Source organism: Bidens hawaiensis, unplaced genomic scaffold (assembly GCF_021521415.1).
Source record: "Bidens hawaiensis isolate Kalapana, Puna unplaced genomic scaffold, B.hawaiensis_p1.1 tig00024303_1, whole genome shotgun sequence".
NCBI classification, from domain to species: domain Eukaryota; kingdom Viridiplantae; phylum Streptophyta; class Magnoliopsida; order Asterales; family Asteraceae; genus Bidens; species Bidens hawaiensis.
Window position 1 is genome coordinate 238,474 of NW_027493833.1, and position 26,245 is coordinate 264,718.

The 26,245-nt window shown below is 33.2% G+C and overlaps 1 protein-coding gene across 1 annotated transcript; it reads right to left on the reverse strand.

The window, feature by feature from the left end:
- Positions 1-18,661: 18,661 nt before the first annotated feature.
- LOC143569084 (F-box protein At2g27310-like) lies at positions 18,662-19,641 on the reverse strand. The gene has a single exon (XM_077055072.1). It carries the CDS (start codon positions 19,637-19,639, stop codon positions 18,668-18,670), a length of 972 nt encoding a protein of 323 aa, XP_076911187.1. The 5' UTR covers positions 19,640-19,641; the 3' UTR covers positions 18,662-18,667.
- Between the last annotated feature and the right edge of the window lie 6,604 nt (positions 19,642-26,245).

Here is a 26,245-nt window from a genome sequence, read left to right on the forward strand (position 1 = left end):
TATGAGAAGAGGGAAGGAAAGTCTTCATTTTCACCCGTCATCATATATGAAGGTTATTCAGACGATTTTCTGTTGCTGTAAATGGCACACTGCACAAGTATCCTTTTCATATAAATTCTTTTTAGGCAAATCTCTATCTTATTAACTGTTAAGACCTTTAAATACAATTTTATGTTGTATGATAAAAGATTATCAAAATCAAAACTTTTAAACATTTAACAAGTCACTTTCATATTTGGACCGGATTACCTAATTATAAGGTGATAAGTTACTTTTTTTTTTTCTAAAATATATTTTGAGCAAATTCAAAATTTTCATTTAGCGAAAATGAGATCATATTTATCATGCAATTAAAAATTGTTTTAAGTAGAATGAAATTAGAGAGAGGTGAATAAATATGAGGGTCACTTTCGTCATGCATTACCTGTATTTTGAATTTCTCAATTTAGAAATAAGTTACCGCTAAAGTCGTCACAACATATTTGACTATTCAAGCGGCGACTTGCCATTGGAACTTCCTCGAACCTTATGGGCCTAACTTTTTCTCAAAACTACTTTTCCATTTATAAAAGAAGCATGTCTACATTTTTTACATGTTGTATTATTTATTGTTTTATTATATATACTTTTCTAGTGGATGTAATATATTCCTTGTGACACATTGTAGCACCCTTAAACTTCCTTGTGACACATTGTAGCACTCTTAAACTTTCATGTCAAATTAACAACTTTAGAGCATTCCTGAGTTCTTCAAATTATGTGAGGGAGTTCTTTATATTTTAGAGATGGTTAAAAATGTTTGTGAGGGGAGGAGAGAGAAAATATTACTGTTCATGGTTAAATTTGGAGAAACACATTGTTCACATCTATAATTTTATAATGTTTTTTAAAGGTGTTGTGAGTGAAGAAAAGAGAAAAGATAATGATAAAAGCATAAAAATATATTATTTAATTGAAAATGAGAAAGAAAATATAGTGTTTTTAGTGTAATTATAGAGATGACGAAGGCGTGGTGGTCACTTATGAGTCGACGAAGGCATCAACCTGGTGTTGGTGACAGATAGCAGATGGTGAATCATTCATCTCTACGCTTGTAGAGTGGCTCGGAATGGTGGCGGACCCCACCCTAGCCGCTGATGGTGCGCCAGCCACAAATATATACGGATTAACCAGAAGCTAGAACATGCCCGATGACTAATCACTTAAGATTGGTGGTGGACCGTTACCGTGTTGCCTAGTTGTCCACTAGATGGGTCCTTTGGGCCGGCTATAAATAAAGCTTTGGGTAATTTTATTTTAAATTATTCATTTAACTTGTTTCTCTCTCGATATTCATACCCGGCCTTTGCTTTTTCTCCAAGGAAGCCATCTCCCGTATATCTAGAAAAGCTTGAAGGTTTTGCTCGAGCACAAGAAACCATAACCCGTCTTATAGCTAGTTTTGAAGTCTGCGTAAGGTAAAGATTATTGTTGATCCTAATATATGTAAACATATGGGTTTTGATAAATGGACATTTTGTCATGGTGACGACTGATAGTTTAATAACTGTATGATAGAAGTGAAACAAATATTTTATTTATTTAAAAAGGTTTTGAAACCATTAAACGAAGTAAACTTTTTAGTCAAGGTTTGACCCTTTAAAGCTAGATCATGTAAAGGTCTATAGGATATAGACTAGATTATTATGAGATCTAGGAGATTAATACGAACATATGGTTTAACTATAGGTTAATATTTGTAAACGAAGGAAGACGAAAACAATCATAAGATAGATTATTTGATGGATACTGTTAATTCTTTCATAAACGCGGATACATTCAACTCTTTCAAAGACAAAAATGTATTTTAGATATAGATGGTATGAAAAAAAGACTTGGTGTATTGAATATGTTTAACACGACATAGCTTGGACTATATGGGCGCATACGAATCAAATCTGCCAGTATTATGTTTTAGATGGGACATTGTAACATGGTTAGTAACGGACCTAGTTATAGGATATGTAATACCATGAGTTGCCGGATCAGCACACATGTTAATAATGTTAATAATGATCAAGCTTTGTTTTAACTACAAATATAAAATGTTTTATAAAATGCGTTAATGGTCTGGCAATTCACCATCAGTAATTGCTGACATATTTTTAAAATACACCCTTCAGGTAATGGTTGATAGCTCAAGGAAGGATGGATGGATGGACGGAGGGACGAATGATGAAGGGGCTGATGGACGGGTGGATGAATGAATGGACGGATGGATAGATTGTAAATTTTCAAGACCTTGCAACTAAACTTGTATATGTTTGAAAACCCTTGAACAAATTGAAAGAAAAGTATCTTGGTTACTCTTTTGTAAAACAATGGGTTCTAAATGAGGGTGACACACACTCATGTGTGAATGTCCCAATACTTTGAATACATGCCCTCGAGTCATTAATATACTAAGACGTATGTGGTGTGAGATCGTATCAAACAAATGAAATTGATAATGTGATGTATATTCATAATCAAATTATTACACTTAAAAGTAAATGCTTTACATTCTGAAAGAGTTGACATCAAACAATTTAAGACCTTTATGTTAACCATAGGTGAGCTACCCTACGGCTGGCAATCTCACTACAAAGCACACACTAAATGAAAGACTACATAACTTATTAACAGCCAGACCATATATGGTGCTCGCACATGAGTACTCATGGACACATGAATGTGTGATGTCATGAGCACAGTGGTGGATGTACCATATGAGGAGGGGCAGCCTCCGCTACCTCTCAATGTTTTACCGGTAGTGTAAAAAAAAAATTTATTTGGTTTTCGTGTTTCGTTACCCCTGAACAAAAAATAACATTACCCCTATGTATTTTAAGCCCAACCAATTTAATACTTAAACCCAACAAAAGCCCAAACCCAAACCAAAAAACCCAAAAACCCAAATAATACAATAAAAAAAAAAGTAGACTACTCTGCTCAGCCTCTGAACTTCACGACACTAACCAGCCACCACGGCTCCACCTCCAGCCACCTACCTCCAGTCCGCCACCTACCGCCAGTCCGCCACCAGCCACTCCATCTCCTGCCTCTCCATCTTTTCCGGTAAGATTTGCTATATTTAGGGATTTAGGGTTATGTTTAAACGAAATTAATTTGGGATTTAGGATTTATGTTTAAATTGGATTTGATTAGGTATTGAGGATTATGTTTAAATTTGAATTAATTAGAGATTTAGCTTTTAGTTTTATGTGTAAATTGGAATTGATATTAGGTTTTTGGTTCAAATTTTGTTTGGGAACTTTGAAGATGAGTAAACAACCTCTTATTAGCAACTTTTTTAAACGTCAAAGTAAAGAAAACGATGACATCTGTTCATCACCAAATTTAAATATTCCAACTTCAAGTTCAAACATGTGTGACTCTTTTGTTTCTTATTTAATTAAATATTGTGTTTATCAATATTATTGTTGAGTATACTTTAAAACTACTCATTAACAATATATGTTTGATCGGATCGAAAGATATCAATAAAATCATTGTATTAGTAAGTTAATAAGTTTGAATAATTTCACAATATCATTAAGCAAACAAGTTTAGGTTATTTTGATGCGCCCACTATAAGCCAACTTCTTTTGATCCGCTATTTCGAATGGGTTAACCGGGCGCCAGTATGCGTGTAACACAAAGCCGAGCCCGGGAAGCGCCAAATGCATAACCAGACACATACACGAGAAAAACGCGTTATTGGGCTCCGCTACGCGTGAAACGCGTAATCAGGCCCCGTAAATGCGAAACGTAAAAAAAATTTCTTAATGCACGGTTAAAATTTTTTTTTTACGCTACCCATGCAATTAGTTTCTAGATGTCACACCCCAACCTAAGACGGAAATGCCGGGGCGTGATCCGATTGCTCACAGCTCGAATATACTATCATAGTTATAAATGAAAATATCTAATTAATTATTTTATTCAATAATTCACACAATAATCAAATACAACACAAACAATTCAAATAAACAAATATAACAAGTTTAAATCCAAGTTTGTCTTCATTATAACCCTAAGGTCTTTCTAAGAGTCCATACTTCAACTTCAAACAACCTGCATATGCGTAGAAAATGGAACTTTGTCAACAAATATGTTGAATGAGTTTACAACCAAGTTTTGACACCAAAATAATGTTAATATGATAAATAAGCAAAACGTAATAAATGCGGTAATGAAATCAAACCATAAGCAAGTAAGTTGTCGACTAAACCATTGCTAAGCGAGTCGGGCGCCGGTAAATCAACCATAAGCAAATAAGAATAAGGCCGTTGCCAAGTGAATCGGGCGGTGGTCAATAGAATGAGAACCCAATACATGGGGATATGCGGGACCTCTCCGAGCACGAATGCGCACATAAACAAGTAAGCACATAACCAGTAGATTTGATTAATCACACACAATTACGCGTTTGCTATTTTTGATATGTATGTATATATAGATATGTATGTATAGTATGATATATGCATATATTCCCAAAACGTTTGTGAAAATCGAGTAAAATAGGGTAATGAGAAAACTCACCCGATCGATTAAGCCAAATGGGAATGAATACGACAAGAAAGTGATAATCACGATCTTCGAGAATTACCGACACGAATCCTAATTAAATAATGTTATAAGTGAACTATAAATGATATAATACGTATAATGGATTTGGGATTTCAATGTGGATTGAGTTATAATTATGATTGTACGTTATGGATTAAACGATTGATCACTACAAATTATTGTTATTGTAAAAGCATTATTATTAGTTATTACTTAATTATAAAAATCATGGTTTATTATATAATCGAATCTACAAATAATTAGTTTAAATAAATAATGATAAACGTTTAAATATATAATTAACATAAAATTTATATTTTAAAAAAATATGATTAACACTTTTAAATATATTAATACGTTTATTATGATTTTATTTAAAATAAATAATACATGTGTATATATATATATATATATTTATATTTATATATATTTATTATATATATATATATATATATATATATATATATATATATATAATAAATATAAGAAAATTTATAAAAACATTTTAACAACTAGAAGCCTTAACATTAGTGTCGGGTTTTAATAAAATAATGATGGTTTATTAGTAATAATATATATACACACACACACACAAAAAAAACTTGTAACGAAACTAGTCGACACGAAACGCGTCTTTATGATGTCGGTTTAACAAAATATTGTTTATTTAACATTAATTATAATATATTGTAAACTATTAAAAATAAATTTAAACAACTAAACAAAAATAAAATGGCAAAAACGGGTTGCTGGGACTTGAACCAGGAAACACGGCCGGCCAGCAATTAAACACACAAACCCTAGCCAACTGAGCTAGGGTGTCAGTTGGTTAAGATCTGTAAACGCATGTATATATACAGTAATTAATAAAACCCAATTTTGACTTAAAAACCTTAATTCTCTAATCGTTCAATCCGTTTAATATTTGTTTAAATTAATTTAGGGTTTTTGTAGGGTATTCAGAGGCGAATTCAGACATGTAATTGATTACCTTAATCTCTGATCATACATGGGTTAATCACGAGTAAACAGAGTCGGAAAGAATGGCGACGTACGAGGTATCAGCAGACGATATTAATCAAATCAACCATGGGGCTTCCGTTTGCGCTGGCATGAGAAGGGTGCAGACGAGATTAATTGAGTTATGATCACATCTAGGTTATATATCAGATTTAGGTCACGGCGGTTTATCATAATATATCAATACAGTTTATTATTGATCTTCTTTCCTAATTCATTGAGTATATGGATATGGATTACGATGAAAATTCCATGTATACGACGGTAATAGCAATCTCAACCATGATTCAATTCCATGTTTACGACGAAAATTGAGGCAAAAGTAATATAAACGGGTCACGGTTTGGGTATATGGATATGGATTACGGGTTTGGGTCAAATATATTATAAAATATTATACATAAATTGCACTTTAGTCCCTAGAGATTGGAGATGGAAACATTAGAGAATTAAAGTTTATTTCCGGTTATAAACGTACATATTCCAAAGTTAAATACATATTAAATAAATATAATAAACAAGTATCAATCGTAAAATAATTTCTCGATAGACATGATTATTTTTCAGTGATAAATTTCCCGAATATAAAACGGGTCGATTAACGGATATAAATTTGTATGTGGAAAAACCCGAATTGTTACACTATATCCGCCACTGCATGAGCATGCACATATCCAAGTAATCGATCATGAAGTTTATATGTGCAAACTCTTCACTACCTATAGCAATTCAAGGTATTTTGATACGGTCCCATATCTTGGTCAAATCAGTTATTAAAAGAGGGGATAGTGAGTTAATGAGTAGCAGAAATTTAGGACCGGTTATTATTCTATTAATAAATGGTAGCTAAAGTTTAAGGCAAGTTATTATACATTAGTGCTTATATCTTTTGTTCTAGTGAGGAGATTATCAATGCTTATTATTATTATTATCTAAGTATTAGGTTTTCTTTAACCTTGTATCGGAGACTTCCCATCTCGAATTGGGTAATCAGAGACCTCCTATCCCGAATCGGGTTATTATGTCTCAGTATTTGAATCTTTAGTTTTGAGTTCAGATTCTAGACTCTATAATTTGGTTCCATTGCCGGGAAACACATTTAAATGAAAGATGGTGCAAACCAGGGGTAGCGATGGTAGCAGTCTTACATCCGATCAAATAATCGCTCAATTGGCAGCCATCGCCGCCAAACTTGACACCATACTCTCACGATTGAAGGGTGATGTTGCAGAAATCAAGTTCCAGATGATAGGATATGGCAGCTATTGTGAAAAGGCATATAAGGATCAGAAGAATATGGGGGTGAAGGACAGTTTAATGGCCGAAAAATGAGGTGAGATGGTCAACTATTATAACCAGAAAAATCGTCTTTAGATTTTGGAAATTAAATATGATGAACCTAATGCCATGAGTTTGACCCTTGAATCTGAGTCCAAAGTTAGCCATACAAAGCCTAACAGAAACCCAACGGCAACAACTACCTTCAAACCTAACTTATCAGTTGTTACTCAGTCATTGCAATCAACTCCTAAAATCCTTCCATGCATATGTGATTATGTAAACCATTGGCAATTACTAACAAGCAAGCTATTGGAATCAGGGGAAGAGGAAAAGAATACCGACTTTGAACAACCAACTGCAATTACAGGGGACACACATGATAAGAAGCAAACCGCTGAAATCAAACAGTCATCAAGGTGGGGTGTAGATGTAAAAGACAATAAAATCGCAGGGACTTCACAATCTGCTCTAGCTTATGGATTGATCTATGAAGCGAGCCAGCTTATAATTGAATGGTTGATCGCTTGGCACAACTATCAGATTTTTGACTTGCGGATAAGTCGTTTGTACGGTTGGGATGTATTGATACGGTCCCATATCTTGGTTAAATTAGTTATTAAAAGAGGGGATAGTGGGTTAATGAGTAGCTGAAATTTAGGACCGGTTATTATGCTATTAATAAAGATTAGCTAAAGTTTAGGGCAAGTTATTATTCAGTAGTGCTTTTTTATATCTTTTGTTCTACTGAGGAGATTATCAATGCTTATTATTGTTATTATCTAAGTATTAGGTTTTCTTTAATCTTGTATCAGAGACTTCCTATTTCGAATAGAGTAATCGGAGACCTCCCATCTCGAATCGGGTTATTATGTCCCAATATTTGAATCTTTTGTTTTGAGTCTAGATTCGAGACTCCATCATATTTGCATAGCTTCCAAGCACCGCATATTTCCAAATAACCAAATTATTTGCATTTGACTATTAGTAGCCACATTTATAACCCTGTGGTCTTCCTTTTAGGGAAAATTCTAAAAATAGTCCGAAGTAGGAGAGGGAAATTGAAAATAGTCTTTGAAAATGCCATATTCCAGAAATAGTCCTTAGAAATCAATCAGCGGCGGTAGGTTTGAAAAAAGTTGAAAAAAATCCGATGGTTTTCCTTGTCCAATACCAAGCTGCCAAGTGTCCCACTACCCACCTGCCCCGATGGTTTTCCAATGAAATCTGTCTGGACCGATATTTTTGAAATGAAAATCATCTCACATGAAAACCATCTCCAAAAATCATGAAAATCCGTGTTTTTTTGAAAATTATCTTCGAAGACGAAATTCATTTGAAATTCATCGGCTCGGATGAATTTCAAAAAAACACGGATTTTCATGATTTTTAGAGATGGTTTTCATGGGAGATGATTTTCGATGGTTTTCAATCAGCGGCGGTAGGTTTGAAAAAAGTTGAAAAAAATCCGATGGTTTTCCTTGTCCAATACCAAGCTGCCAAGTGTCGCACTACCCACCTACCCCCGATGGTTTTCGAAATCTGTCTGGACCGATATTTTTGAAATGAAAATCATCTCACATGAAAACCATCTCCAAAAATCATGAAAATCCGTGTTTTTTTGAAAATTATCTTCGAAGACGAAATTCATTTGAAATTCATCGGCTCGGATGAATTTCAAAAAAACACGGATTTTCATGATTTTTAGAGATGGTTTTCATGGGAGATGATTTTCGATGGTTTTCAATCAGCGGCGGTAGGTTTGAAAAAAGTTGAAAAAAATCCGATGGTTTTCCTTGTCCAATACCAAGCTGCCAAGTGTCCCACTACCCACCTACCCCCGATGGTTTTCGAAATCTGTCTGGACCGATATTTTTGAAATGAAAATCATCTCACATGAAAACCATCTCCAAAAATCATGAAAATCCGTGTTTTTTTGAAAATTATCTTCGAAGACGAAATTCATTTGAAATTCATCGGCTCGGATGAATTTCAAAAAAACACGGATTTTCATGATTTTTAGAGATGGTTTTCATGGGAGATGATTTTCATTCCAAAAATATCGGTACAGACGGATTTCATTGGAAAACCATCGGGGGTAGGTGGGTAGTGGGACACTTGGCAGCTTGGTATTGGACAAGGAAAACCATCGGATTTTTCAAACCTATCGACGCTGATTGATTTCTAAGGACTATTTCTGGAATATAGCATTTTCAAGGACTATTTTCATTTTCTCTCTTCTATTTTGGACTATTTTCAGAATTTTCCCCTTCCCTTTATCATTAGTCACATTCATGAATCAACCAATAAACTGAAGCCTGTCATTTTGGTTATCCCCCTCATATGTAAGCCCCTCCGGTTTTTGGCATGTGATAAACGTTTATACTTTCACTAATCAACAACATCCAATCGGCTTCATCATTTAAATGAAAACTCTTTAGTTATGTGCATCAAATTCTTCATGTATTTACGAATTATCCTAGATACTCAAACCCCATATGAGGTTTGAATAACTTAAATACTTTGATTCGTCATGTAATTCCAGTTCTTTCAATAATTTGTGACCTTGTTTGTTAAGAAGCATCCTAGATGCTGAAAGCCCAAATGATGTATCCAAACATTGAAAGTCTTGAAATCAATGTTGTAAAGATTGACTCTTGTATTTGGTCGAACAGTTGAAAAAGTTGCACATCAATCCTCAAAACATTAAGTTCTCTGAAAAAAAGAGCTTTTGGTAGCAAAAAAAAGACACAATAGTAATCACATATGCAGCACTTGCAACCATGTTCTTAGCAAATCGTCATTAGTGTCATAATTAAAGTTCACGTACGTACATAAGTTCTCGTGAATCTAGCTAAGTCAGTTACACTTTGCTAGAACATAAATTATCAAATCAGAAAATATTTGCAGTGAAAGCGTTTAAGGAGCCTAAAAAAAAGATTAGGTCAAAAGAAAAGAAGATTTATAGGCCCGCGGACAAAAAAAAGTTTATAAATATAATTTCATTTTTGTTACACAGTCAAGATCATGGCGGCGCTATGGTTTTTTCATAACTATTTTTATGACTATAATTTCATATAAAAAAATCATAGTACAGATACATATTTGTAAGCACGGTAATCAAAATTGGCTAAACCTGTATAAGATAGATTAAATTATAATATAAATGCAATTAAAAATTCAGAAAGATTACGAATTTATCATATATGATACCTTAGACACAAGAAAAATGTTGAACGGGTAGGTGATGATTCAGATTCATTTCCTGTAATTAAAGATTGATTTACAGTTTCTCGAAGAAACATTACCAAACTCTAGAAAAATGATTTAAAGTTTCCGATATGATATGAGAGAAGTCGAAGAAAGACAATAGTTCTAGTCGTCAGTGATTTTGAAGATGAAATTAGAACTTTCTGATTTAGGTTTTCTAGAGATGAATTCGAAGTATTGCCGCCAGTGATTTTGGAATTTGGGATCGATTTGACAGACCAATGAGAGGAGAGATTGGAATGTTAAACATTAGGAAAGAGACAAGAAATAGGGTTTCTGGAAAATCTCCAATGTGTTTGTTCGGGTTATAAGTAGTTAATTGGGTCAGGTAAAGATATGAACCGGGTTTGTAAAAGGAATGTGGTTGGAGGCGGGAAATTGAAATGAATGATGGGCTAAAAGAGGACACGTGGCATAAGGAAACCTTTATTTATTAATTAGTATAGATATAGATATATTTTGATGGTATACAACCACGATATGATTGTGTTATTCGAGGCATTATCAAATGATAGAGAAAAAACTTGTTTTATAAGTTGTTATTATGTTAACTAAAATTGAAATAAACATTTTGGTCTGCACATACTCAACAATTCAAACATAATCGTACGCTTCATCATTTGTCACGCTTGAAGGTTTTCTTAATTAGCGATTATGCAAATGTATGAGTCCAATGAACCGTGTGGAGCCGTCCAAACATCACTAGTTAATTTCACACCAATTTTTATTTCTCGGAATCTAGTTACACCCTAAATTTTATCACGTGTCGACATTTCTAGGTCTTGTTACTGTCATCCTCGAGCATGTCTTTAAGCAAGGTGATAAATAGCATGCATGTTGGTGCAAGGAAACTGTTTATGTCACACTACCGTCCAAGCAAATCATCTTTGTCAAATTTTATGTTAGGTCAAATATGTCGGGTTGGTCTACAAACGTGTAACGACCTCTTATTTCATTAAAATCAACAAATCGAAAGGCCACAGTAATATGTATGAAGCTTGAGAATTGATATTTTCTATAGACTATTTTAGAAAAGAATGTTTGACCAAAAGAAACTATGACCATTCAACAAGTATTGTTGACAAACAAACTCCATAACTCCATTGTTCCCTCACACGCAAGTAGGAACTGCTTAGGGGCGGAATCAAGTGAGGATCAAGAGGGTCTATTGGCCTTCCGGTTGCTGTGATTTGTTAATTTTTTTGCATGAAAGTCGGAACCTTTTAAGAAAAATATGGTTGAACCCATTAGTTGTAGCCGATTGAGTAAATAACATTGTAGTGACCGGCTATCTGACTAAAAAGTTCTGATTTCATCACTAGATCAACTGCTTAACCATTTTTAAGGGTCCATGTCAAAGTAAAACGATAAGAACTTTTGTTAAATTAAATGATTACAAAACCCTTCTCTTTCATTCGGTTTTGATACCGAAAATAATAAATTATAAATTTTTTAAAACAAAAGTTAGATGATGGTTAAAAAAAGAACTAAGATTACCCTACACAAGTTATGAGTTGTATGATAAGATAAGTGGTCCAACTTCCAAGGATACCAAAACACTTGTAAATAAGAAAGCAAGAATGTCAGCGTCTCTGTCACTATTTGTTTATGCTATTTTCATTATCTGTCGTGGACTTTAACATATTCAATAGTTATGATAAAAATAAATAAAGGTGAGTTTGAAGCAACGATAATTACTGTCGGTGAAAATAGTCTTTTGCAAAAATGCAGGCAAGGCCGTCCTTGGGATCTCAAAGGCTCCGTGGAAGACACATTATGTTATTTTGGTTTTTTCTTAGAAGTAATTTTGCAAGTGTATCTACGTTCCTTTCGCTTTCTTAATTTGTACATGTTGTCAAACCTGCTATGCTTGATCGTCTGTACACTTCCTTGAATTAGATCGAACGACCATTCCTTCATTCCATGAAATTTTGTAATAATATACTAGAAGGATATCAGTAGGACCTAGTCTCCTAGAGGCAATGAATTTAAGAAGGTAAAATAGAGAAAAAAAAAGTCATTAACTAGCAGCGATAGATGTTTCTAGCTCAATAGTTCGATAGATGTTTCTAGCTCAGTAGTTCGATTAAAAAAAGCGAAAGTTGCTGATGTAGAGGTTAGCTGTATTGCACCTGTCATGAAAGCCATGTTAATCTGAATATTATGCGGCATATTAAGAAGGTAAATCTTGTTTGACAAAGTTTGGACGAAGAAGTTAAAGCCATGTTAACCTGATTAACCCAAATAGTTATTAGGGTTGGGTTTCGGGTTGACACGAATAACTTGATTATCTTGTACTAGTAGTACTTTTATTAACAAGGATTGATGCCCAAAGCCTATGCCCACCTACAATTTATAAATCACAATTGATGCCTTAACTAAATAAAGCCCAATACACAAGTCCATCTACAATAAAATTCAATTACTATAATCGTACATATCACAAAAAAATATAAACAATCTTGATTTTTTAAATATTATCGAATATTATGCATTGTTTTGTACTATGATGTGTGGTGTAGACACTTTTCAGTTTTCACAAAACTGATGTTGTGGTTAAAAAAAAAGCGACATAGGTGTGGTAAAAGAATTATGCTTCAAAGGAAGACTTTGTGTAGCTATGTTGGATAATAATTCTTCCTGCTAGCAAATAGTTACAGATAGAAGTTAATTACTATATATATACCTTCATGTTTGTGCATTGTATAGTAATGGATACTCGATTTCGACACCCATAATTAATTGTATCTATTAAAATTAATCACAAAATATAGAGTAACCTGACTCACCCAAAACTTGATTAACATGAACCCAAACCTTTGTTCAGTTTGCGGATTAATTCTGTTTTTTTTAAAACCGATTAACCCAAACCAGACCCGGTTGACCCGATTTACATCCCTACGTAGAACCGGTTCCGGTTCCGGGTTGGGTACCCCGTGTCGGGTCCGGAACCAAGTGTTATTCCCACCTCTGGACCCAGTATAGTTTAATAAGGCCTAACATATTTATGTAAAACTGTGTAAGCCTAACATAAGTTAACTGGGCTCAACCCAACACCAAAGGTTTGATTCAATTTAATTAAGCCCGTCAAAATGCATTTAAGACCAGCTAAAGTGTATAGGCCTACAACAATAGTTAAGCCCAACCTAAACTAAATTAAGTCCAATAATTATAATCCAAAACCGAATTTACAGTGCACGTAACGTAACCAAATCCAAAATTAAACTCATTTAAATTTAATTATATTATCTATCTATATCTATACTATATATAAAGTATGAGTTAATTTTTAAGAGTTATCAAACTTGTCACTTTATTTACAAGTGATAATGCATATAATTTTGAGAATTTCGGGGTAAAATAATCCTCAGTTCACCAATATTGCCTTCCGTAAACTTTAATTTAGAAAAATAAATAGAACTTTGATCTCTCAACTTCACTCAATATTTGTAAATTTATAGAATAATTACACATATAACCTTTATTTTAAACCAACTACCCCCACGACTTTTTAACTGTCTTTTTCGCATGTTAGTACTTTTTTTAAAAAAAAATACACCATTAAAATAAGCATTTTATTCTATTTTATTTTGAGTCTGATATTGGTATACTTTTTAATTTTAAAAACTTGCATGTTACGTGCTTACGAGTTAGAACCGACAACGGGTCAGGCGGGCTAGGATCCTATTTAAGACTGGATTAGGGTCGGAATGGGTTAATACAAAAAATAGTTAATTTGGTTCAGTATAGGGTTGGGTTGGAAGGGGTAGAAGAGGTTTCGAGTTAAAACGGTCTCTGGTCGGACCATGATTCAGGTTAAAACGGGTTAATTTAAAAAATGATTTATTTGAAATTACTGTATTTTTCATCTTTGTTTCTTGCTTTTAGCCACCAGTTACGCGAATGACATTGTTTGCGCATACCAGCTCCAATTACGTGTTCAGTGCAACGTTACGCACGTACCAACATCAGATACATGCGCATAAGCGTTGTGTCACACACGTACCGACACCAGTTACACGTCCGATGTCCCGTTGCGCGCATACCATCGTTGGGTTACAAAAGTTTTGTTTCAATGCAAGGTTCCGCGTGTGTTAACACCGCTTATGCGTTCGATGGCGCATTTGTACGCACACTTCGTCGTATTGCGTGGGCACCCAGCTAATTATAAAATTACATGAGACTTGACTAAACACATAAATTATAAGTCCACAACATAAAGTCATAACACTTAATTATTTTATGAACCATACTTATCAAACTAATTATTTATGAAGTCTTTTACTTATTTATAAACTCTTGCATTATATTTACTAAAATCTAATTATTTTTAATCCACTAACTCTTGGCCAGTCAAAATCCAAGTTTCGGCCGAATAAGTGTTTTCGTCAAGTTTACTACTTTTGAAATTTATAATATTTTTAACTAAATTACAATGTTAACTAATATTAAATTACATGTAATTAATTAATTTAATAAGAATTTAAATACTTTACATGAAATGAATTATTAAATCATATCTTACTAAAAAAACGTTAAACGTGTACTTATTCCAAGCAACTTAATAAATCATAACTTTAACCCTAACTTAAGGCATTGCATCCATATAGAATGAGTTACGAAATATGTTAGTAACCTGTGTTTATTTAACTTGAGAATTTGTTTGACGAATTAAATTTGTAGTATGTCAAAATTCCTAAATTTCTCAAGAATCATAATAGCCAATGGATTTCTATGAAGTAAAGCATCAGTGGTGATGGATTGAGTGTAGATGACTGTTATCCATATACAGATTTTTTAATTTAGTTGATCTTTGTTCTCCTTTGATCTCATTCGCGCACATCAGTCAACTCACACACATTAAACCTTGTAAATTGTAATATTGATTGTATTAGATTGTGTAAAGATTAAGGTTAAATCATAGTTTTTAATATAATTTGGAACTACCACAAAGAATTCAATTTACACAAATATTTGTATTTAAAAAGTAAATAGTTTATATTAAGACCTTTTGTGAATGCTACAAATCTAACTATCTAATTTAAGGTCTGATGCCCAAAATCCGATTACAAAACAAATAATTTGAGGGTAAACTTTTTCATCTCTTTTTTGAGTCCCAAATGGCGTCGGAGTTTTTCGATATTTCTATTGCACTTTACCTTGATTTATTGTCTTGCTACGAGAAGTTAATTACATATTTTGAATTTAAATCATATTATAAATGATAAGCAAATTATTCATTGCATTTTCTTTCTAGTATATAATCCTTTATCTCAAAACATCGTGTAATATACGGGTTCAAACTAGTATATATTATATATACGTCTTCCATTATATCTTTTTCAAAATCTTTTTGACATTCTTTTAATATAAAGATCGAGAGAGATCATATATAAAGTTGAAATAACAAAGGAGAAGAAGAAAATATAAATTAACATGTGATGATTTCATAGTTAAGATATAGAATTATGAAAAGTAACCAGTATGGCATTACATCATTTTCATTTACATTGTATCAATATAGTTTTGTTTCTCATATACTCAAAAGCTACACGTCATAATACTTTTAACTTGGACTTTTCTGTATTAGATTATTGACTATTTATATGGAATGAAGGTTATGACATATTCAGCATACCTAATAGCTAGTAATGATTAAACGATGTCTACATATTTAATTGTGTTATAATACTGAACTTGATGTGGCTATCATTATTAATTTTTAATATTGTTACATGATCATAACTAATATACTGCTAATTGTGAAGGGTAATCTTGCAATTCATTCGGGTGGAGATTATACTATTGTGGAAATAGTTGAGTTAAAATATGAAAATAGATTCAAGGTATTTATTATCCTAGTAAGTTTAATTATGGAGTTATGATGAAATCCACCGTTAATGTGTGACTGTGTGAAAACGCGTTGTTAATATTTGAGGCAAGGCAAGGTGATCCTAAAAATTTTCATGTCTATAACTTATGTGAGTTTCTCTACTCACCTTCATTTATCTACTTAGTGAGTTCCGCAAACCACCTAGTTAAAAATCAATCTACTACTTGTTCATTTGTCCATTTTACCAAACACTTGGTATGCATACCAATTCAAACCTCTCCCATATGTATTCATGTCATCTAACTCTATTCTTATCATTTTAATTTCGTTAAGACATGAATCACATTAATCATTAACCAACAATCAAAGGTGATTTACATCAACAAATTATCACAAGCTTTAATTTACAAGTAACTCAACATGCTTATTTTCACATAGTTTTATAAGCTATCATAGAAGCTAAACTGTGGTCATACTTCATGTATAAGTAGTGTAATCGTTATTATCTACAAATATTATTATTTAGTTCACGCAAATCAACAAAAAAATGATATCATCTCTAACTACATGTTAAACTAAACCCAAATGAAAAACCCAAGAATCCTTCAACATGCATCAACTTAGAAAGATCTTCAATGGAATTTAACAAATCTAATAACAATAAACAAAGTGATTTGCATCATCTACTAACATAATTAAGCATAAGCATTATGACTTGGTCATGATTCAAACCTTTGGTTAAGAACACCACGAGCTCTTTAATTGAGGATGATGAGTAGTAAGGGTCTGTTTTGTATGTGGTAATGGAATGTATGAGGGAATGGAATTGACTAATTGTGAACCATAGTTAACTAAGAAACTCATAAGTTGCAAACCCTAGCTACCAGTTAGCCAAACACATCTTGAAATCTTCGCTGTCCCTTCTCACCTTACCATCATCGGTCGTCAAGACGTCAACCAAGAAAATCGAGACCATTCAGCGTTGGTTGGGGTGGTGTTTGGCCCCTATACAAACCAACATGTTTCAATGTTCGTGGTGATTTTGCACACATGGTCCCACCTTCAATCGTTGGGATATCATGGATTAACCTTAGTTCACTATTCACCACCATCAACTGAGTTTAAAGTATATTGGTTCTATCTTTAATTATCGTTCTCTCAATTTCAATGATGTAGCAACTGGACTCATGGTATGGATTTTAATGTAAATCAACATAGGTTCGTGTGACTTTTCCACCGTTAATTTAATTTTAAAATAGACATACAAAACCCAGCAATATAGTGCAGGTAAAAGTAGAATTGACGTTCTAACCTTTTTCCAATTGAATTTCCAAGTATTTGTACTATTTTCGCGTGTATCGTCCAGACGTACGGAATAAACATGAGTGTGCGACACATAATTGTCGCCCCATGCTTTTAATGAGGGCTTTATTTTGTCATGTGAACCAAGGTCTCACTTGCCCTATGCGCCAGTGTATGGGGGTAGGATTTGAACGTGGTGTTCCAAATAAGGTGCCCGTAATGTTTGAGATCGTATTTGCTCGTGTCCTTTCAGCCAGTTAGAGTGTCCGATTTATCAAAAATGGTGGTGGACTCTTTGTTATTTTCTCTTTCTTTTGTATTTTTGTAAGGACACGTATGCTCAGAGATGCGTATGCGTGTAGAAGTTAAGTGTGTGATGACTGGAAAGGGCGAGAAATGTAATAGTATGACGTGACTGCATATGTTGGAACAATCGAAGAGTTAAAGAATATGTGAAATATATTTTGGTTTTATAGAGGAGATGAAAATTGTAAAAAGGATTGAGATTATGCAATTAGTGGTTATAGATGAAAATGTCATGTGTTAAGCTCTTTTCACATCACAATCCCTGTTGCCCAACAATTTATGGCGAAAAAATAGGGACTGGTTGTGGGAATGATCTCACTTGATGTTCCAACGGTTATTTCAATTATCACTTATTTGGAGATTCGCAAACCTTTCACACCTTCATACTTATTGACTTAACCAAGCGAAATACGACGTGTTTTTATTAAAGTTTAGCATTGAGCATAATATAGAGCCTCAACTCCCGTCTCATGAAGATACAATGCTTATTTGTCAAGAAAAATCACTTTTGAATATCATTTTCACAACTAGTCCCTATATTCGCCATGAATTGAAAAAGAGCTTAACACATAACATTTTCATCCATAACCACTGATTCCATAATCTCAATCTTCTTACATTTTTCACCTCCTCTATAAAACCAAACCAAAATATATTTCACGTATTCTTTAACTCCTCAATTTGCTTCCCTTTCAAAACAATAATCTCTCATAGTCACCTTCCTTGTTATTGTCTGTGTTTTACCTCTTTTTATCCCATGTACCCAAATGCCATATATGTATTTTTTTCATAATTAAGGATCAAATCTATAAAACAAATATACCCGCTATGTAATTAACTCTAATTTATATTATCTTTTGGATCTTAGTATCCATGCCACTAACACGGTTAAGATAAGGCAACTCTCACAGGCCAGAATAAATATTCATTCATTGAATTAAAAGTATATATAATTTCAATAATTAATTAAATAAAAGAATTGTATTTTATCACGGTATTCCTTTTTACCAATCGAATCTCCTTGAGTTTGCATTTGCAAGAGCTAAAAATTAGGTAAGATTAATGGGTTTAATAGATGACAAGTGAGCAAAACGCCATGAAGATGGCAAGCCCGGTCGCAACACAAGCCATATCAAGCCATCTCTCTCTTCTCTCTGACTTCTCCTTTCTCTCTCTCCTCCTTTGAATGTACTCGCCGTATCTTTCTCTCTCCTCCTCTACACTACCCCTATTTTGTCTTAGCCCCGTGACAAGCCCTCGCAAAATTACCATACTATCCCTCCCACTTAAACACTTTCCATATACATCCATCACCGTTAAACTCACCCCCTTCACCGTTAACTCCCCACGCCCGTCATTCACCCCGCACGTGACTAGAATATTGCACGTGACGTCATCATTATCCCGAACAAGCACCACGGCGAAAGTCAACTCCACGTCATCGGTCAACCAATTCCGTTGTACGGAAACCGGTTTCCCGCTAGACAAATTAACCGCCCGGTTCCGGGTCGGGTCAATCATGATCCAACTCAACGTCATATTATTTTCAAGATTCGTCAGCGTCACATGATCATCTCCGGCGCCGGCGCCGGAAAACTTCACACCGGACAAAACAAGTTCTTTCGGTTCGAGAAGATCAACCCGAAACGGTGTCGTTTGGAACCAATCACTCGGAGTAGTGTTAGTTAACTCAACCTTAGAGAATATTAATTGGTCGTGGAATTTGATATCCACGGAGGATATTATCATTGTGGTCGGGGGTGGTGGTGATACGGTGGCTGTGAGGCGGCGTGTTGGGGATGAGAAGGCGTCGGAGAAGAAAGACCGGTGGCCAGAAGTGAAGGTGGAGATGGTTGTGTTGACTAGAGGGTCAACGGTGGATGGCCACGTGGCGTGGCAGATATTGGACCAGAGTTTGTGGTCGGAGCAGAGGGTTTGTAGGCCGGAAGATGTGCAGCCGGCGGCGGCGAGGGTTTGACCGTCGAGTTTGGTCAAAATGTGGGTTTTGAGTATGTCTTCATGGATAGTGGCAATCGCCATTGGATAAAGTTGAATGGGTTTGTGTAAGATGTGTTTGAACTTTGAATGTTAAGGGGTATTTATATCTTTTTAAAATTAATAGTTTTAATTATTATCCTTTAGTTTTGAGAGTTTCATTGTGCACCCTAAAGTTACATTGTGGTGTATGAAAAAATACTTTTGTTATGAGCACCTATGACGGCAACAAATTTTACTGGTACGGATGATGTAGCAAGGTAACATACAAGCAACAAGGACAAGGTGGTTGTGGACGTGAAGTTCGCAAACGACTTCTGGTTTTGTAGACGAGCCTGCGGACCACCAGTGGCGCCCACTCTCACATACGGCTATGTATACAAGTTTTAGATTTTTTACTAGTGTTTGTGTGTGTTGTTGTAGAATAAGTTGGATGGTTTAAAAAAAAAAGTTTAGAATAAGATGTGAAGTTGATCTGATGGTTTGTAATGATTTGTTGTATGTTCAATTAGTTATGATAAATACATATTTAATTATTTAAAACTAGCGGGCAAATTTCTTACATGACCACAACCTAATACGAACTTCTAAACGATTTTGGGTCATTTCTGGATCAAGCCTGTAAATGTTAGCTAAAAGGATCATGCTCATATTAACTCATCGGCTCGCTATAATTACACTAAATAGTTAAATCTGGATTTATTGTAGTATCATAAGTTCATAAGAGCATTCTCAATCCGTTCCCCATCTCTATCCCTATAATTACACTAAAAAACACTACATTTCTCTCTCATGCTTAATTAAATAGTATTTTTATACATTTATCATTACAGTTTTCTCTCTCCTCTACTCACAACCAATCCAACAAATATTAAAAAATAAATAGGGAAAACAATGTTTCCCCAAATGTTTCCCCAAATTTACAAAAAATCACTACATTTCTCTCTCCACCCTATAATTTACACTCACAACCACTCATCACCCCACCCTATAATTTACAAACTTCCCTCACATATTTATAGAGAATAGGATGAGAATGCTCAAACTAAGTTACCATAATTTCCCATGATTCCTATAGAGTCCGAGATAAACATGACACGGATCAAGCAGTCAAGCACATCCGATAAACTATATCCTATTTTAGCTTATGTTCTTTTAATAATTATTTATTGGCTTATATATCGACGCTAATGTCTATCGATAAACATAATATATCAATAAACATAATAAAATTGATTGTCATGTATTAAGCTCGTATATTACTATGTCAGTCGTATAGTTTTAGTTGTTTATTTGTACGAACAGTGGTAATTCATATTTGTTTATGGTGTTACAAATCACTAGATACTAAAGCGGTTAAATTGAACTTGTACGAGCACGAGATGAAGATCCGGGATGATGTGTGATAGGGTATGATCAAAATTGGAGAATCTGGGTAAAAGTTGGTTTAGCATGTCATTTGCTGAAAGCAGAGTATTATATGCTGAGCATAAGAGATGCGTAGATCAGGAGTTTTTAAAGTATGGTGCTAAATTAGAGTATCATACTCTAAAGTTAGAGTACCATTTGCTGAAACTAGAGTACCATACTGGACCAAATTAAACTATGGGAGTCGCAAATTATAAACCATATATAAGGATAAAAATCCTGGAAGCTGGAGGCCATTCTTGGAGAGAAAAACAACAATTATTTCATCAAATCAACTTCGGATTTCATGAAGATTGAAGATTCCATCAACTACATGAGCGGCTAATCCCCTCGGATCGTATCCGAGATGTAGAGTATTGTAACTTTTACAATTTTCTCATGTTTTAAGAACACACTAATTGTAACTGTTTATTATTGATCTATGAACATTGATGATTGGTATTGTTGTGCACTCGGTCGGTTTATATTTATTCAATCAGAACGATTAGTTTGCCAGTTGCTGTGATACGTGTTTATAGGGTTGCATTGATTAGTTTGAATATGATGAAGCATACAATTGCCCTTAGTTGAGTCACGCTGGCATGGATTATTTGATAACCTGTGCCGCGTGTTAGTGATTGTTGACGCCTAAGGTTTAACTAGCTGATAAACGATATTCGATTATTGATAATTAACCTGTTGAATGACATGAGATTGCTGCTTGTTACATACTTGAACCTCGGGTGTGATTTGTTCTTGTTAATTGTTTGAAACTTGATTACTTGTTTGTTTTAATTCTAAACTCAAATCATTGCTAGTGTGATCAACACTCTTTTCTGCTACTTCATAATGTTATAAATTGTCCATGTTACACTGACCATATACTCCTCATGGCTCGATACCTTACTTGCCCTAACTAGTTTAAAATAATTAGGTTCTCTGACTATTATTATTTTTTACTATATCATGACAGTCTAGCATCAAAAATCAAATGCATAAACAAGTTAGTTTAGAGATATATTAAAAAGATGTTGCCAATCTAAAATTATAAATATAATTTTGTGCAGAAGTATACTACACACGTTTGTTTAAATATTGACATAAGCAAACGTAATAATTTTTTTAAAATCAACTTATTACACTACTTATGTGGTTTTAAACACGTTAGCGTACTCTTTTTGAATCAATGGAATCGTAATCTAAATTTCATCTCTAACGACATTTTGGTAGTTACCATAGTCCGCCCCCTCTCCCGCCAAAAATGAAGTAAAAGAAGGAAACGTTATAGTCCGTTCATCGCCCACTAAAAACGAAATAAGAAAGTAACGTTAACGTCATAGCCACAATCACAATCACACATATGTTGCCGCCACAAAACTACCTCCAACATCAAGGCAAGAACCACCTTCGCCACCACTGTCGTCGTGGCTTAGGCCGCCACCATCGAATTATTGAACAAACTAATAAACCAAATATAACTTAGTAATCACAACTTGAAACATTTTTGAAGAACCACAAATCTTTCAATAAATTTTAATGCATAAAAAAATTTAACGAGCCCCTGTTGATAAGTCTATAATATTTTTCAATATCTTCGATAAATTAAATATAAATAAATGATCAGCCTGCAAGTTGATATGAGCGGAAATATTAGGGTGACTTTTGATCATCATTATTATTAATTTTATTATATAAAACAAAATCATGTTGAAGAAAATAAGCATAAGGGTCAAATATCTGCAGCTGTAGACAGGATTTATAATTAAGAAACAGATTTCCACAATGTTACGATGTCATATTTGACTTTATATGGATAATTACGTACAATTTTAATTTTCAAATATTTTATTTAATATTGAACGTTTTATTGATTAGTTATGAACTAGATATTTTATTGCGAGACCGTTCAAAAAAAAGATATTTTATTGAGAGGCCGAAAAAGATGTGTGTTTGCCTTCGGATAAGACAAAATACAACGTACGGGAAAGGTTGACTAGGATTCCAGCATACTTGTACTATATGCATTAAGATGTGTACAATCACCTAATTGTGGGTCAAGGCGTCAATATCTGAGCGGCCGAGCCGGTCCTCTCTTATTGCTAATTAAAGTGGAAGGTAGGTCTAATAGTTTGTTATCTTTTAAATATCAACCAGATTGGTCTGAAAACCCGGGTATTTTACGTAGTGGTGAAGCTTAGATGAAAATAAAAGAAGGGACACAATACGTATAATTTAAAAGAAACATGTATATTTACACTATTGAACAAAAAAAAGAAGGCAGAGCCATCCCGATTCCCGAGCCATAAGGGAGGATAGCCCATGATTACATGATTTTGTGTAATTCTTATAGGTAGAAATGTATTCTAAACGACTTTAAAAACATACAAAACAAAATGTAAAAGTTCATATATAATTGAGTTTCAAAAATACATTTAACTTCCATCTACAATTTGATTAAAAGATAAAAGTTTTATAATTAGAATTTAGATTTTTATAACAAAGGATAATTTAAAGAAATCGTGCTTTATTAAAATAATTATTATTTTAGTAAAAAATAAAAAGATATAAAAATTGGTTTATTTAACAAGATTGAGTGGTGGGGAAAAAATGCTAAGAAAAAATTTGGAGCCCGACACATGACAAAATTCTTTACTTTAAAATAAAAATACACTAGGTTTTATTCTATGTATTACGAAGGTTATTTTATATTTTTCGTTTTCTAATATTTATTTTTTGGATTTTAAGTTATTTTATTGTAAGAAAGTTAATAATATACTTAGGGTTTCATGATAAGAGAGTTTCATAAATAAATGATATGTTATAATCCGTTTAAAAACTATCTGGATTTTGTGACCCATGGGCCATGACCCGCTTATTTTTTTACTATAAAATTGTTTTATAATTATAAATAATATCTTTTTTTAAATCGAATATTAATTTTTAGTATATCCCTATTTTATAGGATTTTCATATTAAATATTTGGTAAGATTAATTTTTAATTTAATGAGATGTTATAACCCGTTTAATAGCTATCTGGGTTTGGTGAGACACATACCCGTGAATTCGAATCAAATGCATGAGAAGCCTCCATTTACAAATAAAACACTTTGGTGACTTGAGAAATTTTAGAAAGCAACCAGAGAGTTTTTAAAGGTTTTGTTTATATATATTATAGATTATAGATATATGCTACCAAATTTGATTACTAATTTTCTTTAAATTTTATATTTTTCTTATATAAATTACTTATTAAACCATCTCCTACTTGTAGAAGACGTCATAGAGAACATCTCAGTTGATGGCGCAACTAGGATATTTTTCCTATAATGTTAGTATTCTACTGTGCTTGAATGTATAATAGCTAGATATCGAAATTTTTGGTGCGGGTAGGGTCATAAAATAAAATAAATACTTTAATAAAAGAACATGGTAAAATGACATAAACGAAGGTCACGGTTAGGTCACTCGCTAATCAGGTTCAATAATGCAATCAACTTTTTTTATAACAATTCGAGAAATTAAAAAAATGAGCTTTTTGGTTAGCAACAAAATTAGGCTGCTTATTTTAAAAATAAAATCAGGCTTCTTAAACTTGAAAAAAGACTCACGATTTGATTGTTTTAACTAAATTATATCTTTCGTTTTTTTAGTAATTTTTACTATTGCAGATTATGGACTGAATCTGTAAAAAAAAATAACTTTAATTCAATGGCTACCCTTATATAAGAATTGCCATGATTTTAGTTATTTACATTAACCTTTACCCAAAAAAAAAAAAAATTCGAGAAATTACAAAAATGAGCTTTTTGGTTAGCAACAAAATTAGGCTGCTTATTTTAAAAATAAAATCAGACTTCTTAAAATTGAAAAAAGATTCACGATTTGATTGTTTTAACTAAATTATATCTTTCGTTTTTTTAGTAATTTTTACTATTGCAGATTATGGACTGAATCTGTAAAAAAAATTACTTTAATTCAATGGCTACCCTTATATAAGAATTGCCATGATTTTAGTTATTTACACTAACCTTCACCAAAAAAAAAAAAAACTCATATTTTATCAATGTGGTTTACCCATTCAATTATACTAGTATGTCACGAGGATTTATTAATATTTGAGTGGTGTAGGATCAACTACTTATTTAATTAAATTGAATAATTAAAGGGAAATTCCCAAAATAAGTATTTATGAAAACAAAATTCTTATTTTAGATATTATTTGTAAAAAAATCTATAAATAGGTATTATAAACTAGTCGTGACGAGTAGTTTGTAGAACCAATTAAAAGTTGTCATGTGTTCTTAAACTAACCGTAACGGGCACGTTCACTAATAATTACTCGTCACGAGTAAATAAGTTTCATGTCTCGTAATCAACGCCCACGAGTTATTTATAAATCATTTAGTCGTGACGACTAGTTTACCTGGTTTACATTCCCTATATGAGTAGTTTATTAGTAGTTAACTTATCGCGACTAGTTTAACCTTATAATATACTCGTCGCGACTAGTTTAACCTTATAATCTATTCGTCACGACTAAAGAACTTATGAATTACTCGTGGGCGTTGATTACGAGGCATGAACCTTATTTAGTCGTGATGAGTAATTGATTAGTAAACGTGCTTGTTACGGCTAGTTTAAGGACACGTGGCAAGCTCGAATTGGTTTCTACAAACTACTCGTCACGACTAGTTTATAATACTTATTTTTGGAATTTTTTATAAATGATACCTAAAACTAGAATTTTGTTTTCATAAATGCTTATTTTGAGAATTTTCCCATAATTAAATATGTATTGGACGTCATGGTCTGTGGCTGTTCCGTCCTCCTAGAGGTTCGACGTTCGAGTGTAGCAGCCATTTAAATGTTGACCGTTCACAAAACGTATAAGCACCTCTAGTTGACCTTTGACATATTTTACTTTATTATTAGACCCTATGGTGAGACCCATATATTGCATGAGGTTTTCAAATAAAAGTTAATTACATTTAATAATTTTATAATTGAACAACGAAAAGTTACAAATTCATTGTTATACATGTAAATAAAAGCCTAAAAAGAAAGCGGTAACATCAAAACAGTAAATAGTATTATGTAATGTTATGATACAAACCGTAATTGACCTAAAGAATTATAAAAGAAGAAGAATCACAGAAGAATGAGGGGTTAAACTCTCAAATCATTAGCTTCCTTCATTCATTCATGACTTCTATATATGTATACTAGCATATTACGTCTATAAA